The following is a 17,907-nucleotide window of genomic DNA, read 5'->3' as shown; positions in this document are numbered from 1 at the left end:
CCCCGAAAAAATACACAAGAACGGCAGCTGTCAATCATCATTACACGTGATCTAAAACCTCTTTTTCAACCTTGTGTAACTACTGAAATATGAAACTTTTCAGAAAAAAACAGGACTTGAATACAAGGCAGCCAAATGATATCTTCAAATAACCACAACAATCAGATGTGAGAAACATTTCTATGAGGTGAATTTTTTTAAAGTTTGACCACAGCCCATCTGGAATGACTGGGGAGATGGATTTTTTGACCTATACTGCAGCCAGCCACCAGGGGGAGCAGTTTTGTGTTGACCTCACTTATAGCTGATAGTGGTCCCACTATCGTTACCGTACAATGTTACCACAAAAGTCTCTCGGTAAATTGCTTAAAAAAAAAATCATTTATTTTAAGATTTGGGATTATTTACAAAGTATCTTATTCTAACATTTTAAGACTTTTAAAGATCAATTTAAGACATTCTAAGGCCATCTAAGGCCTTGTTTTTAGATTCATGAATTCAATGCTCCCTTTTCAAGGACACGCTGGAACCCTGATTATGTGTTGTACAGCATATCATCTTTGACCGCATATTTCTAAAATAAAAAAAGGGCCACAAAACGACATATCTACACCAGGTGACAGCTGTGATGATGTCTATTTATAAAACCTGAGAGAGTTATTTTAAAATACTCACTAGAGGCTTCAACCTGACAAGTGTTAAATGCAGATGAAGATTTAGCTGGTGGCTTTCTTGTAGTTTACAGCCCTAACTGTCGCTGCTCATGTATCAAATTTAGTGCACCGTTTTCAGGAACTATCCAAGAGTTTTTTTTTTTTTTACTTCTGCTAAGTTTCACTTCAGCAACATTTCCCACAACCTGTAGGAAGAGTTCTGTGTGTGAAATTAGAGGATTTCCCCAAATTCAAGCCATGTTTCTATCTGTACGTGTCTATGGTGATGTTTTTTTACACATCGCCGTCTTGTAGGAAAAAGGAGGTTTATTCTCTTTCATTACAGAAGAACAGATCATTTGTACATCTTTCTTAATAAGGTCAAACTAAATGATTTGCCTTTTTATATGCTCTTTACTGACTCCTAAGGTTGTCACTGGCTGTGATTTCCTTTGCTGTTCCTCTGACTCGCTGTCTTTGGTCAAAGTGCTTTCAGTGTTTTTGCCCCTCATCTCACTCTGAGCTACAAGGCAATCTAAAACTGAAAAATTTGGGTTATTTTAAAACTATGATTACAGGAATAATCCTGGTGAAATAAAGCTTAAATCAAAAAAATAAAAATGAAACCAATGCCTGTGCTAAAAACTGCAGTTCCTTGAGCGTCCACCAGAGGGTGGCTTCAGAAGTACTGAAAACCACATAGACATCCATTCAAAAAAGCTGTTCTTTATAGCAAAATTAAACTGCCTTCTGGGGCTGGGATGATATACTTTCTCGGGATTTGATTCTTTAAAGATTTTTGGGGTGCCAATTTGATTTAAATTGTAATTCTATGATGTTTACGATTTTGCAATTTTTATTTAGCTGTTTTAAAACTAGACTATATCAGGAGCCTTATTTTCCTATAATATGCACATCACGTGAGTCAGAGAGAAACATTTCACCCTCTGCTGGAGAACAGTGGTAACTTTTTTCCAATCCAGTTTTTAAACAAAGACTGAAATGAAGAATTTGAATTTGAAAAAAAAGATTTTTTGATGAAGAATCCAAATTTTGATATTGGCAAACAAAAAATTCTGACATATCATAAAACCATTTTTATCTCCCACCCCTGATGATTACATCCTTGTTAAAAATACAGTTTCTGGATAGAATAGCTTATTTCTCCAACAGCTCACACTGTATGATTCAGTGTTTAGCATAATTAGAGGTATGGCTGACTTGATTGGCAGGCAAACTGTTACACTTTTGGCGAAGAGGTCAAAGACTCCCTCCACGATAGGCTACAAAACTCTGCTTCAGAAACCAACAGGTGACATCACTGAGGTTACGTCTTATACAGTTTGAAGTTGATGCGGACATCCTGGGGGCTTTTTTTTTTTGCAGATTATCACAGCTGAAATGACATTTACATTTAACAGAGTCATTCTTATGTAGGGGGGAATCTGCTGTTACACGTAGAACAACTGCTGCATTGTGCAAAGCCAGATCTAGACTCTGGATTGAGTACATCAGGGTGAGTTTAGCCATAAAGTGAGAGATAACAGTCGTAAAAAGAACAAGTTCTAGTCCTTAAAATCCATTTTTACTGCTGGAGATAAACTTCAATATCCTTCACAAGACAAAAAGCCCGGAGGTAAGGGAGACAAAAGGCTTCACAGGGTGGGTCAGGGATCCCCCAGACTTTCATGTCCACCCTGTGACCAGATAACCGTCTTCTTGTCAGGCTGAATACAACCATTATCCATCCCGTGACCAGCAGTTATGTCAGCCATTGAGAACTTCGGCTTTTATGTTCTTGATGGACTGTCATGGACATAATGTGACCATGCTTCCTGTTTCCTCTGTTATTTGTGTGTGTGTGAGTGACTTTCTTCACATCTACTCATCTGCCAGTTTACATTCCTCTCTGTATATCTGATTGTTTGGGGCCTTCATGCTTCTCCACTTCTTTCCACTACTTATTCTTTCCACTATATTCCCACTCTACACACACATAAACACACATACACACATAAAAACATTCACAGCCCCACCCTGTCAGTCTGTGAATGTCACTTCTGTCCATCCTGTGACCAGCATCATGACGACAGCCACAATTACACCCGCTCCACTATTCCCATGGCCCTAATTAACTGATTGGCTGCAATGCAGTGTGACCAGACTAGACCACAATCCCCCTGCGCTTGTGTGTGTGTGTGTGTGTGTGTGTGTGTGTGCACAAAGCCATGTTAGTGATTTTTTGTGCTGCTCGCAGCTTTTCATGTCATTTCAGTCCACAGTGGTACACCAGAGTTCTTTCTAATTCATTTCTGAAGACATCGATGATGAGCGCTCGCTGCCGAGGGGCTTCCCAGAAATCACTCAGTCAATCGCGCGGTGGGGAATTAAAAAATGTTGTGCCTCTGTTTTTCTGGCTCTTTTTTATTCCAAACATGCAGCAACAGCCTGAAAAATAACAAGCATCACCAACTGAGCAGTATATGGAGGACAGCGAGGGGGGATTTTTGATACACCTACACCTGTTATAATCTGCTTTCACTAAACCTTCAAAAAGGAACAAGCAGCAGCTGTTAAACCTAAGATCTTTAACCTTGTGTCTTTTCATCCGGGTGAGTATAATGGAGGGAAACCAGCAGCAGTTTCAATTTATGGCAATGAGACTACATACCAACAGAGAGCATGGCATCCTGAGCTGTTATAAGTGTTTCAGCTGTTATTTTTTTTTCTTGGAGCAGAGAATTGATCACAAACACTGCCCTAAAGGTGGTGCTGGTCACTCAATTCCATGATCTTTTAGCCATCCTCAAAGAAATCAAGTTCCAGGTGAAACAGCTACAGCAGTTGAGCTTTGCTGTAGCCACTGTTCAGCTCTTAGCAAGCAAGAATCTATATATGACCTCCCAAAGCAAACAAGAGCACCAGCAGCAGCAGCAGGATTGATTATTTCTGTATTATTATTGATGTATGAAACAGCTACTGCAGGGAAGATGTCAGATGAATTGATACTGAAATATCCGATATTTCATCTTTGGCTGTAAAGATTCTGGATCACAGAGAGATGACTGCAGAAAATAAAGCCCCATTTCCACCAAGTGCTTCAGTTTAGATCAGTATGTATGAGGGAGGTAAACAGGAAACTTTATAGATCAACATCAATTATTAATGGGTATCAACATGATTAAGACTCTTTGCTAACATGAATAGGGTTCACAGAGACAGAGAAAGACATAGGTAACAAAGTGAGAGTCTGTTATTATTTCAGGGAGAATTCAGCCCAAACAGTAAACTTCACAAAATATTGCAACATATATCACAGGAAACTAAAATATTAGGGGTAAGAGAAAAAAATTAATGCATTGTAGTATTGGGAATTTTTGTTTGGTGATTTTAAATCGTGATTCCCTTATTTTAGTCTTTGTTTATAAGCAGGGTTGGAAACAAAGTTAAGACATCAGATCCCCTGAATAAATCTTAAAAACTGATTCACTTATAATGTGTGTTTTTGGGGGAAAATATGGTTCTGGTAAAGTTTATAGAAATCATCATTCAACTTTTTCACTTAGTCTAGTGATAAAAAAGCTAACTAAAGCCGTGTTTCCACCAATCAGTCCAGTTCGGTTCGGTACAGTTCGGCAAGGTTCAGGTACAATTTCCACAGCAAACTGTGCCCTCTCGTGGTAGGCGGTGTGTAAGCCGGATGCTGAAAGCTGCAGCTGTTAAACAATGGCATGACGTCATAGTAGCACGCCAAATTTCCCCCCGCTAATAAATCCAACGAAGAAGAAAAACCCGACACAGTAAACAAAGAGCATGGATGGAAGACATGCAGCATTTCGTCCTCTCTGTGATTGGCATGTAGCTCTTTGATACAAAGTTCAATCAAGCTTTGTTTCAGAGAAGACTGTGTGCCGCCAGGAGAAATGCAGCCGCTGGGGTAAGTCACGATTCTTTTGACCTGCAGTGTTGTTGCTCCACCTTCCGAGAGCAGTTCGGTTCAGTCTGGCACCCATATGAAAGGGTCCCAAAAAGTGGGATGGCTCGACTCGATTATTTGCGGATCTGTCCCTGGATAAGTCAGTGGAAACGGCACAAAATACGCACCGTACCGAGACGAACTGAACTGGTCTGCTTGGTGGAAACGAGGCTTAAAAAAAGTAAAAATCAGAAATATCAAAGAACTGCAATTTTATATATTTTTTCCACTTTTCTACTTCTCTATATTTCTTTGAATTTCTTATCATTTCTTATTTCTCATTTATTCTTATTAGAATATTCTATTTTTTTCTATTCTATTCTATTTCAATCGAATCAGCACCTCAATTTGTACAAGAATTAATTCGGAGAAAGCATATCGACCACAGCCCTATCTAAAATAAAAGACATGGAAGTGGATTGGATGTTGATGTTTTGTCTTGGCTGAATTTCATCCAAAATGTTGTGCTTTGTAAATTATATCTGGTCTCTCTTTGTATTTTCCATCTGTAACTTTGTGTTTTGCTGCTGCCTGTCTTGGCCATGTCTCGCTTAAAAACAGGGTTTTTATTAATCTCAGTGGGACATTAACTCAGGTGTCACACAAGCAACCATACCTGAATGATGAGCAGAACAGCTTTTTCGTGCCTCTGAACAGATACAGAGAAGTACTTCAGGATTAAATGCACTGCGCCTCAGTGAATAAACTCCTTGTCATTTTCAGACACTTCTGCTAAAGTTTTGTTCCACTCAGACCCAGGTGTTTTTCTCATTTTGCACCTGCAGCCTTGAACGTCACTGAGACTAAAGCCTCAAAGCGGCTTCAGCTCAGTGTGGCTTTCATTTACTCATCGTGCCATTTACAGCCTTTAAAGTAAAGTTATATGACTGTCAGAAAAACTAGTCCCGCACTACTCCTGCACGTCTCCTTTTGACATCATGAAAAAAACTTGACGACACCGTCAAAGCTCCTACAACATTATGACCTACAACAGTTTGGTTAACTGATCCAATAGAGAGCTCTTTTTGTCTTCTCTGCTGTAAAGGGAAACATGGCTTCCTCTCCACCGGGGGATTTCTCACAGAAGCGAGCCGCCCCGAGCAGTAAAATAAACACGTAAAAAAAGAAACTGGTTAAATCATTAGTGTCAAAACAAAAAGTGGTGAAACTGATATTAATTTACATGAAAATCTTGCACATTATTGCCTCAGGTTTAAGGAAATGGAGTGTCAGTCTGTCTGAGGATGATAAGGTTTCATCATTGCTCCCCAGCTGCAGAAATGACGGTTTAACAATTCTGTACAGTCAGAACAACAGAAATCTCCGATGAGGGGTTTTCAGAAGATTCAGCGCAAAACTATGGCGAGGGACTTTCTTTAAACAACCAACGTCTTTCACCTCGTGTTGAGAGGTCAAGGTTAATTAACAGGTAACACTCAAAAAGCCAGGAGATCAGATGTGCTCAGGGTTTTATATTCTCTATTCAGCAGCATCAGTCGGGCTCGGGATACCTGCTGCTTTTTCTGTCAAACTTTACTGCTGAGCTCGTCTTATCCAACCCGATCCCTCTGGTCTGTCCTGTCAGATACAGGGGCTCGGGAGAGGAGGAGAGGAGAGGGGAGCACGGAGGACGTTCAGGAAGGAGGGAGAGGCTTTGTGAGCACTGCAGCCTTGTGGAGGCAGGCAGAAATGTGCATTATTTTTATATAAAGTGCAGCATGTTATAAGTTGGTTTTTATTCTGAAGTCTAGTCTTTGTTGGATGATGGTGAAAACCAAGGGGCATGACACTACAGTGACTCATGAAACAGTAAAAGTTGCCTTTAGAAGACAGGAAGTGTCTGGAGCGGTTGTCATAAAACTAACAAACTATCGACTGCAGGTTGAACGTAGGTAGGTTTTCCCTTAAAAAAAAAAAAAGGATGTCAACTTTTGGAGGAAAAATCCTGCTCAATCATCTCCTATTGGCCTCAAAACGTGTGTCAGTGTCTGTGTCTGCCTTGAACCCCTTCCTCAGCCTGTATGCTGATGTTTTGGTTGTTTCTGGGTGGAGAACAAACATGGTTACCTCAACCAATCACAGCACGCCTATTGCGCAAGTGATTTTGTGTATTGATTAGTGAGTGAAAGTAGCTATCCTGAGTGGCTAGGATAGTGGACAGAAAAAGAAAAACACAACCCAAGTTAAATGAGACGCCAAACAGATAAAGCTTTTTATGAAACGAGGGTGAAGCTTGGCTTGACTTTCACTCGCTTTTGGGCGCTTGGAGAGCAGTACAGGACGAAGAGTGACGAGAGTTAGCTTTCACAATTTTCAGCTAATGATGCATTGTATATCACAACAGTCAGCTAACAATATGACTCAATATTTTTCCATATGATCTGATTATAGACTGTAAAAAAAAATGGACGTCCGCTTGCTCGGCTCAAAGTTAGGTCTCCACAAAAACTGCTCCCCCTGGTGGCTGGCTGCAGTAAAGGTTAAAAAATCAGGCTTTCCAGTCATTCCACATGGGCTGTGGTCAAACTTTGAAAAATTAATACACCTTGTAAAATTGTTTCTCACGTCCAATTGTTGTGTTGATTTGAAGATATCATTTGGCTGCCTTGTATTCAAGTCCTCTCTTTTCTGAAAAGTTTGGTTTTCATTAGTTATACGAGGTCAAAAATGAGATTTTACGTAACGTTTAATGATGATTGGCAGCTGCCGTTCTTGTGTATTTTTTGGGGTAATTGTAAAATATATCGGGAGGTAGAGTGAAGAAAAGATTCGACTCTTGAAAGAAAAAAATATATATATTATTTTTGTCACCTAGCTCCACTCAGATTCTCCCAGAATCCCTCATCATCTCTACTGCGCAGACTCTGGTTGCAAACTGCTACAATGGCTGCGCCTGTGACAGGGGTATTTTGGTTTCAAAACCGTACAATGATAAATGGCGGAGCTATGCTGTCCGCTCTATATACAGTCCATGGATCTGATACACTTGCATCATTTTCTGAAAGATTTTCAAAGGACAGTGTGACTTTGGTGACATCCTGTGACTGTTCCATTGACTTGTATTGATTGAAGTGAGCTGAAAACTGACTTCTTCGGTGTAGAAGAAAGTATCTAGATGGGTAACAGTGACACCCGCCACTGGCTGACCTAATCACTCTTCCTGTCAAGCAAACAAGGTGAGAATTACTGGCAGCAAGCAGAATGCTGGGCGAAACAAGAGGGCAAAATGCATCAATACTCGCAGCGATAAGCTTTTGCTAACATGCCAAGTCAGGTGGATGATTCTGGAGACTTTACCAAGTAGAAACAGGTTGCTACAGGTGGTTGTTGGGCTAGTGAGTGTGCTGTAGCCACGGTCGGAGGCTGTGGGTGTGGGCTGCAGCTGGCACTGATCCAAGGAGGAGGAGCCAAGATTGAATGTTGTGTTTACCAACATGTAACAAAAATTCCTGCAGACCCTACCTTTTAAACATCAAATATTTCTGTTTCAAGATAATCTTCTTATTTTGGGGCCAATTCAAGGTTATATACTTTGTGTCATCGTTTTCCTGCTAGGAATACAAGAGTTTATATTTTCTCAGTGTTTCTGGGCTTGAACGTTTCTGTCCTAGGTTTTGTTTTTCAATGTTTAATTGACAATTGTATTGACAACATTTCCTGCCATTGAAGCTCATTTGAATTTCCGACAGAAACACAGACAGCAAACAGAGAAAGGGAGGCGGCAGCAGAGATGGAGATGAACGGACAGGGAGATGAAAGAACAGCAGAAAAAGGCTGAATTAGAAGAGACTAAAGGAGACAAAGGTAACACAGACATCAAATAAAGACCAAAAAACAGACGTGATATCAAAGGACAGGGACGGGAGAGGTGGAGGGGATAAAAAGGGAGCCGCTTATTGTAGAAACAAAGACGAGGATTCAGACAGTGGATGTGTCTATACTCACCACAATCATTTCTGACGGCTCCAAAGTGATGCATTCACAGCCCCGTCTGCCCCCCAGCTGCTTGCCAAAACTGGAAGAAAACACACAGAAAAAGAGTGTTAAACAGAAACAAACTAAAGGTTTAAAAAAAAAATTTCTCTCACTCTATCCGTGGGAACAGATGCAGTGGATCACATACTCCCACCCACATAAAGCTTTACACACTAGTGATTGAAAGTCAAGTCAAAAGAGAGATGAAAGGATCTAAAGTAAAACGACAGCAAAAGTTCACGTAGAAAGTTTCAGATTTTACACAGAAGAGGTCTAATCTGTTTAAAAGAAATGTTAATGATAGAGGCTACCAATTCCATATTTATTTGTATTTCACTATTTAGTGACTGAATATTGTTGCTAGGTCTCTTTTTCATCATTTTTGCCTTTAGAGTGGATCATTACTTTGTATGGCCAATTTCTTGGTCTTGGACACCAAACTGGTTTTGTCTTCAGTGATATTTTTACTATTTTTTCTCCTGTGTTTGTCTTGAGATCCTACATGTAACCATGGCTGCATTGTTTACATGTGAAATCAGCTGTTAGCAGCCTGTAGCATGTCAATGCTAACTGGTGCAAGGCCGGATGTTTCCCCACAAGGTGAGGAGAAGGAGGCGAGAATGACGTGCTGGTTCTCAGGTGTGAGCTAAGAAGTGACGATATGGACCTTTCCTCCCATCTATTGTTATTGGGAACGTAAGATCTATCTTCAATAAGATGGACACGCTAGCTGCGCTAACCCAGCAACAGAGGGAATACCAGAAGGCAGGTTAGCATCATGCTATTCACAGACATGGCTAATAGAGCTAACACCAGACACCAACGCCACATTGGAAGAGCTTCACCTGCTGTGAGCAGACAGGATCCAGGAGACAGAGACTGAACAGACTGCTGGAGAAGCTCAGTCCTGGACCCTGTGGAGGTGGAGGCTGGCTGACTGGACAATGATGGACAAGCTGTCAGCATCTATTTTCTTATGGACCTTTTTACACTTTCTATACACTTTCTTACTTTTGTTTTCTTGATTGCTGCTGTGACTCCTGAATTTCCCCTATTCTATTTTGTAAGAACACATAAAACACAGTTCATGGTTTCTGATGATTAATTTGCAAAAACCACTACAGGTGGACATAGGCCCTTATCTCACCACTAGGTGTCAATCAGAAGTCATCATATGCATTTACTGCTGGATCCCAAAGGCTGTTTTTCACAGATTCAACTGTGAAAAATGGTTGAGGAGCCTTGGAAAGAAACTTTCAGATTGATTCTTTCTGATATTTAATAAAAACTTCAAAAGCAGTTTTAATGGTTCTCCAGTTTTTATAAAAATCCATCCCAAATCTGACAGACACAATATTTATCAACTGAAAGTAAGAGAAGAAAGGATGATGAGTTTTCACCAAACACCTTCAATCAGACGCCACAGCCTGCGACAGAGCGCTGTTATTATTAGCGCTGCACAAGTGAAGCAACAGATTGTGGTGAAGGTCTGACCACGGCCTGAAAAGAGAGTGAAGATCGATACATCTTCATGGTCAACACCTCTACAGACCTGCAGCATAAAAGCAGAGACCAAAAGCACAATCTGAGCTTCAACGACTTTAATCTTCACAAAAATAAAGAAACAGAAAGATATATTGTGGTTGTATACTTTTATAAGATCTCTGAGTTTTCTGTGAGCAGCTAAAATTCATTTTTTAAATCAATAATAACGATGCAGACAGAACTGCCCAGGACTGACCGACCCACTGCTGTCAGTACATCCAGGGTTACTCCACAATGTGACTCTCTGTCTGCAGGCCTCACAGGTTAGGTAACAGTCTGCTGGGCTGTTGGATGTTATGTGATAAGCAGGAGGAAAGCAGCTGATGCTGTGGTGAGGTCTTGTGGGTCAGTCTTCTCCACAGTCGTCACATGGAGATCCTGCATGATGCCTCACAGGTCATTGTGAGAATGTGCCGTGTAAAAAGAAAGACTCTAACGATTTTCTTTCTGCTTTCAGGAGACAACTTCAGAAGACTGAGGGAGGGGAAAAAGCTCTGGGCTGACATGAAAACTGATATCAAACTGGTAGATTTTGGGGTATTGGGAACTGAAATATTAACTTTTTAAATTATCAGTGACTACTTATCATATTAATAAACTGCTTGCTTTGCCCCAATCAGCCTTTCCAATGCTGATTACATTCAGATAACATCAGGTACGACAGAGAAAAGCTGCAGATTTTAACAACTGTATCATGTAATATTTGGTATTTTCACCACAATTGACTAATTATTTTTCTGCTGCTGATCCGCTGCCACGCGACATTAAAAAACGATGACATTTCGTCGAAACAGGAAAGGCAGAACAGTACTTGGTATGTGCTGAGGGATTCTAGGTTTAAGTGACATCTGTTGCCTCTTGAAAATAACTAGCACCATCCTCTACTGATTAAAATTACACCTCTTAAAACAGACAGCAGTTCATCTACATTAACAACTGCTGCTTCTCCGTCTCAAGGCGTCCCTCAGGGTTCGATGCTTGGTCCTCTCCTATTCATTCTGTTTTGGCTCCTCCTTGGGAGCATTATTCGCAAACATGATTTTCATTTTCCTTGTAATGCTGTTTAAGTTCACATTTACATGCAGCTTCAGAAATCGGACTATGAGCTTAGTCAGTGTGAAATCAGACTATTCTGTTGCATGTAAACAGCTTAGTCAGACCGAGAACGGACTAAGCACGGTGCAATCAACACATGTTAATAATGCGATTGCTAATGGACTGCAGATGAATTCAACAGGACTCACAAGGTCTTGATACACCTCATTGCTTAGTGTGAGAAGGAAAGAGGAGTAAGTAGATTGACATGCTAAATAAAATTGTTGTTAGCATGTTGCTTCCTCTTGAAGCGAACTGAAACTACTGCTTATCAAAGAAGGACACAGCGCCAGAGTGAGACGTTCTTGACCAGAAGTCAGATTCTCTTTTTTGCTTGTAAACTCAAACAAGACTAGATCCCTCACTGTGACTTTACCACCGAGCTTTGACCTTAGTCGGGCTGCTGCACACATTGAACTATACTGACAAATGTGAGCTCATAATCCCTGCCCCCACATTTTCAAACAAAGTTTATTGGGGTTGTGATTGAATTGATAGTAAGTTAACATGGAAACAACATCATGATTATATTAAAGGTAAAATCTCAAAATCAGCTGTATTTCTGTCAAAGTCTAGATATTTTTTAAAAAGATAAGGCATTAAAAACAATCCATTATTCACTAACTGTTCCCTACATGTCTTACTGTAGAGGATTGTGGGGATCTACTTATAAAACAACTATAAACTCAATTGTTTTACAAAAAGAGCTTTAGGCATTATCAACAAGACCAATTACTATACTCACACTGATCCTTCATTTCTAAATTCACCCATTATGTAATTTTCTGACTTTTTTTAATTATAAGATGATGGTCATTATGTTTATAGCAAAACTAAGTTTTTTCTCAACTTGGGAGATTCAATATGATTTAAGAGGTGTTTGAAAGATTTCTGTTCAGAAAGCTAAAATAATGTCTAAAAAGGAGACATGTTTCTGTTATTGGGGTTAAACTATGGGTGTGGAATGATGCAAATACGAACTTAAAATCCTGTAATTCACGTTGTATCTAAATAAAACGGTTTGCAAAGTTATTTTAAAAAAATTGTAAGTGTTGATCACACAAAGATATTGTTAATGTTTTTTGTCTAATATCTGATTTTTGGTCAATTCATTTTGTTAAATATGTAGGCTGAGCCTAGATAAGCATCCTGATTCTTCTGATGCCTTTTCAGTCACAACATAACACAAGAACATTTGTTTTTAAAAAAAATCTTTAGTTTGTTTAAAATGTCTGTATTATGACAAACATTATATGATGTATCAAGAGTGAAAAGATCCTATTTCAACTTTGACAAACCCCTTACCAAAGCAACCCAAAAAGTGGCCTTTCCAGACTTTTGAAAGGGACATTATAAATAATATGTATAATTTAAATGTATTATTACTGTAATTGTCCAAAGAGCGTGTCACAAAGAGAACAGCTGGCCAGATGGTCAAACAGTAACATCACTATCAGTGGACGGATTAGCTACTCTCTGTTCTAGTGTGACCGCCAGGAAATAAGGCAGCAACTGACGGCTATTTCGATGGTTAACCAATCATGGATGATTGATTATTTGTTATTGATGAACCCTGCCTCAGGTGACAATATTTACTGTTAGTTAACAGGCTAACAATGTGACGATGGTGACACGCTCAACCTGTGTGAAGAATTTCCAGACTTTTTTAGTTTTCAGGAAATGTCAGGACTCGATTAGTTGTTTCTGTTGGTATCCCTGAAGCCTGAGAGTTAGCAAACAGTTTCAAACACTCACACTGACAAATCTCTGAAAATGTCCTCCCACTGTGAGTTGTTGTTGTGTGTGTGTGTGTGTGTGTGGTAATTACCCGTGTCTCTGTGTTTACTGTGCGCTGTCAAAGAGTGAGAGTGTGTGAATGATATCCTGTCTGAGCGGCTCAATCACTGAGAGTGCTGATCTCAGAGCCTGTGAGCACGTCCCTCTCTCCTCAGCTGGCTGTCAGCGTTTCTTAAGGACTGGAGGGGCGGCTGGTTTTAATTATGGGAGCGTGCTGAGCTGGGAAGGAGCCAGCTTTGGTTACACTCTCACACCATCTCCCAGACTGTCCTCTGCTTTGTCTTCTCGTTTCACATCTCTTCCTGTAGCCTTTCACCTCGACTTCGTGGCCTTTTTCCTCCTCCTTTACATTTTATTCCCCTTTCTCCTCCTGTATTCACTGACTCCTTTCCCTCACCTTTGAAAAAATCTTCCTTCCTCTCCTTCTTCCTCCCTCTTTCCTTTGTCCTGTCCACTTTTCCCTTTTTCCTTTCATTTCGCAGCCTGGCTGATTTCTTCCTCTCAGTCCTCGTCTCATTCAGCATTCCCTTTTATCCTTTCTTTGCCTCTTTTTTACTGTTGGCCCTTCCTCTCTCTGGGCCTAAAACGTGTAAAAAAAAAAAAAGAGGCCAACTTTCATCTCATCACGTCCTTAATTTCACAGTTTCACACCGGCGCAGACACGACTCAAAATTTAAGCCTCTTGATTTAGAGCTCAGATGAAAGCCTGTCTTCGTAATGTGTCCTGATAATGGAAACGGTGATGAAAGTACTTCATATTTCTGTGCATCTCTGCAACGAACGAGCAGCCAAGACATAGATCTACTACAGGACGGTGTTTGGTGCTAAAGTTGATTCTTTAATATTTTTTGTATGTGCTGAATCCTTTTTCTTTTCTTCATTTATTTACAGAGATTGGAGCTGGGGAAGGCTGAATAAAAATCAGCCATATTGTTTCTGGGAACCTTTCTTATAGTGCATCTTCATGATCCCATTCAACAAGGTGAAACAAAAGCCCTGTTTCCACAAAGCAGTCTGGTTTGGATCAGTACAGATGGTACGGATCGGTTAAGCCTGATCCTGTTTGCGTTTCCACGGCCAACCGTGCCCTTCTTGGTAGGAGGCGTGAAAGCCGGACACAGATAGCTGGGTTAGTTAGTAATAGCGTGCGTACTCTGCTAATAAATCCAACGAAGAAGAAAAACACAACACAGTAAATAAAGAGGAAGACATCCAGCATTTTGTCTTCTTTGTGGTTTCCATGTGACTCTTTGTTACAAAGAACTATCAAGCTTTAGTACGACCGGTGACAGCAAAACCCCCCGACAGCGGGACGGCCGTCGTCGGGCAGAACCGTCCATGGACAGATAGAACTGCAGCACCGGCCGTCGTCGGGCTTAACAGGTCGTTCGCTTGTTCATGGACCCACAGCACTCATGCCACACACACACACACCCCACAGCAACGACCAGTTCTGTCCGACGACGGGGGGGGGGGGGGGGGTAACACGCGTCCCGTTGTTATGGGCTGGGCCAGGGCTGTTTTTCAGTCCCAGTCCGCCACTGGGTACCGACCAAATTCTGCCTAAAGTACTGGGTACTGATTCACGTAAAATCAAAAGGTACCATGTTTAGGTACCTAAATGCATCCTTATGACTGTGAGGGAGTGGAACAGTTGGTGATTTTCCATACTGGACATGAACACAGCATTGCAAGGTTATATATTGAAGAATAAATACCTATCAAACCATTTTCTGAACCGCTTATCCTGTTCAGGGTCACGGGTGGCTGGAGCCTATCCCAGCTGTCATTGGGCGAGAGGCGGGGTACACCCAGGACTGGTGGCCAGCCAATCACAGGGCTGACACAGAGACAGACGACCATTCACGCACACACTCACACCTACAGACAATTTAGAGAGTTCAATTAACCTGATGAGCATGTTTTTGGACTGTGGGAGGAAGCCGGAGAACCTGGAGAGAACCCATGGGGGGAACATGCAAACTCCACACAGAAAAGCCCACCGGCCAAGCTAGGAATCCAACCGGAGACCTTCTTGCTGTGAGGCTGCAGCGCTACCTGTTGCACCACTGTGCAGCCCAAGAATAAATATGTTAAATTGAGAAAAAAAAAAATTATTTAGCTAACTGATGTTTTTACCACATAAGCACAAAAAAGGACAGAAAATTGGTACTCTTGAGTACCGATATCGATTGCTAGGTACCTGGCATGGGTACTGAATCGTTTCAAATGTGAAAAGTACCCATCCCTAAATAGCGATGCACAACTATATCTTTAAATTATAGGTATCAGCTTATACTGGCTTAAATATAAAATATGAGCTTTCGGCCAACACCCCAAATTACACTTATATCATACACTGATAAAGTAATGGGCTAAAACTGCATACATTTTTGTACTTTATGTAGTTTTCTTTGCACAGTTCAGATTGCGTAGTCCCATATTTGTTTCCTGTTTTAAGTTAAACTTGAATTTAAGCAGCAGTCTGTCAAATTTACCATCTACCAAAGTAAAACATTTTATTTAATTTGGGTTTAACTCCTGTACAGTTGCACTTGTCATTTATTCCCTGTGAACAGAGGTTATATTTACTGACTGTAGACTTGACCAGTTTTTATCTGGTTGTGGGTAATTTTCTGATTTCCTCCATAAAGTAGGTTTTATTGTTTTATTTTTTTTATTTGAAGGCGATTGTCATAAATAAATATACAGTTTGAAGTAGATTTATCTGATTTTGCACAAGAAATGAATATTATATGACAAATGTGCGTTTTGAGTTTGCACCATAATACGATATGCTACTTCTAATAAGGAAGAGAGTTGAGGATCTTTGCAATTTTGTGCACAGAAGAAATATAGGTATTGATATCGGCTAAATAAGTTGTTAAATATCGGCATATCTGATATCGGCAAAGAATCCAATATTGCGCATCTCTACTTTGAAATGTTGAAAGGATGTTTAGAATTCCTGCAGATCAACTCAACAAGAGGAATCACATTTTTTAACTTTACACACCTAAAATGAAGCCAAATAATATTTTTTTAGGCTACCTGAATGAGTGGGAAAATGTTTCTCACTTCTGCTTTTTGTTGCTGTTGGCCAGCTGAAGACATTCCTACAGAAGTGAGAGGTTTAAGGTCTGAGAGGAACACATAGACATGAACAGTGGGTCAACCAGTCAAAATTCCCTGAATAGTTTCACACCAAAGGTTCAGATGGTCAACAGATAGATCTTCAGCCATCGTTCGGGCTCAGATGTCAGGAAAAGGCTGAAAAACACACCACATAGCTCATAGCAAACAAATACAAAAAGAGCCCTTATGGAACAACCCACAGCAGGACATGAACACCCAGGTGTGGTTTCAAGAGCTCCCAAGGAGGAATGCAGTCAGCTGGGTTCAGAGTTTCTCTCAGAGCCCTTAGCCTGGAGGTCAGCCCGGCTCTGACAGATCTCTCCACACTCCACTGAGGCGAGACGCATGGTCGCTGTCAGCAGCACACACAGCCTGCCAAGCCTGCCTCCTCACTCTGCGTGTGTGTGTGTGTTTGAAAGTGTGTGCATAGAGGAGACAAACAGAGGGAGAATGCAGTTTGGTATTAATAAAGGAGGGAGAAAAGCTCCAGTTTGCAGACTCATAGGCTGACTTTACGTGCCTTTGTGGGTGGATTTAAAAAACTCAAATACAGCTCAGTGCTGCTTCCTGTTTGCTCCTTTCTCCGACCTGCTGCAATCCGACAAAAGGCAGGGAATCCACAAACAACAAGCAAACAGCGCTGCCTTGACTGTACTGAGACCTGATACCTCTCTGTTGTCTGCCGGTGTGAACATTAGTCTGGCTGGAGGAAATAAGACAAACCTCAAAAACCACAGTACAGCTGAAGGTCTCAAATAAAAGAAGGTTTCGTTTCATAAAGTTGTCAAATAAACACAAAGACAAACGCAGCAGCCATGAGTCACGGCCACAGTGTGAGGACTTGGTTTCACTGCTGCACAGAAAGAAAGACTTCAGCTGTTTGTACAATGCTGATTATGCACAGGAAGAAAAGGCAGTTTTTGCTCAATCCATAAAATAAAGAAGCCTCAGAATGTTGAACATGATGAACAGCGCGTAAAATCTTGCTGCGTGTGTTAAGTGACTGTTTCTGGTCCAGCGTTCTGTGCAAGTCGACAACAAGAGGAATTAGCACATTTGGTGTGACCACAAGTTCATTTTCTGTTGCTGTAGTTTCAACACATTGGTGGCCGAAGAAGTCAAAGATCTCTGTTTAATGAATCATCCTTCAAATCAGGGGTTTCAGGTGTTTTACTCTGTTTTAGCATCTTCAGATGAAACGTGGTGTAATCGGGGCCTAAATTTGTTAAAATTAACTTTAATAGCTTGTCGTTCCATGAGTTTTCCTACATTTATGTTCTGTATGTTTTCTGAAGCCTGTAAAGTTGTCTGATAAAGCACTCAAGATTTTTTATTCCTCCAAACGCCGCTGGCATAACACTGATGGCTGTGGCATGAGATATAAAGTTTCGCTGACGTGATTTTTCTGCAGCTATCCTGTTTTTCGGACAACAAACAAACAAACACAGAGATACTGACAGATCAGTGGCAGTGATTTTGACTGAAGAACAGGGGCCTGAAACACGACCAAAAATAAAACCTTTTAAGGTAGCTGCTCAGTCTACAGCTTTATCAATCCAAGGTATGATTCCTGAATCATTTAATGCTGTTTTTAGATATATATCATCCAGTGGCGGCTGCTGGTCAGTCAAGGCGGGGAAGCTCATTTTCTTCAGGCCTACACCCTCCGTGTCAGCTTGTTAGCAGCTGGAGCTGCTACGTGAGACTACGACAGGCTGTAAGTGTGAGTGA

General features: G+C 40.8%; 1 protein-coding gene across 2 annotated transcripts in view; it reads right to left on the bottom strand.

Moving 5' to 3' along the window:
- Window positions 1–17,907, bottom strand: part of rapgef6 (Rap guanine nucleotide exchange factor (GEF) 6) — a 228,330-nt gene that overhangs the window by 137,231 nt on the left and 73,192 nt on the right. For both annotated transcript variants that reach the window (XM_074672524.1, XM_074672525.1), the window contains exon 5: window positions 8,575–8,644. In XM_074672524.1, coding sequence (XP_074528625.1) covers window positions 8,575–8,644 — 70 coding nt within the window. The remainder of the gene's footprint in view (window positions 1–8,574; window positions 8,645–17,907) is intronic.

Source organism: Halichoeres trimaculatus, unplaced genomic scaffold (genome assembly GCF_033239565.1).
Source record: "Halichoeres trimaculatus isolate MK-OKI-2021-1 unplaced genomic scaffold, fHalTri1.1 fHalTri1_scaffold_6, whole genome shotgun sequence".
NCBI classification, from domain to species: domain Eukaryota; kingdom Metazoa; phylum Chordata; class Actinopteri; order Labriformes; family Labridae; genus Halichoeres; species Halichoeres trimaculatus.
Note: the sequence above shows the minus strand (reverse complement) of the source record. Positions and strands in the feature narration are given on the sequence as shown.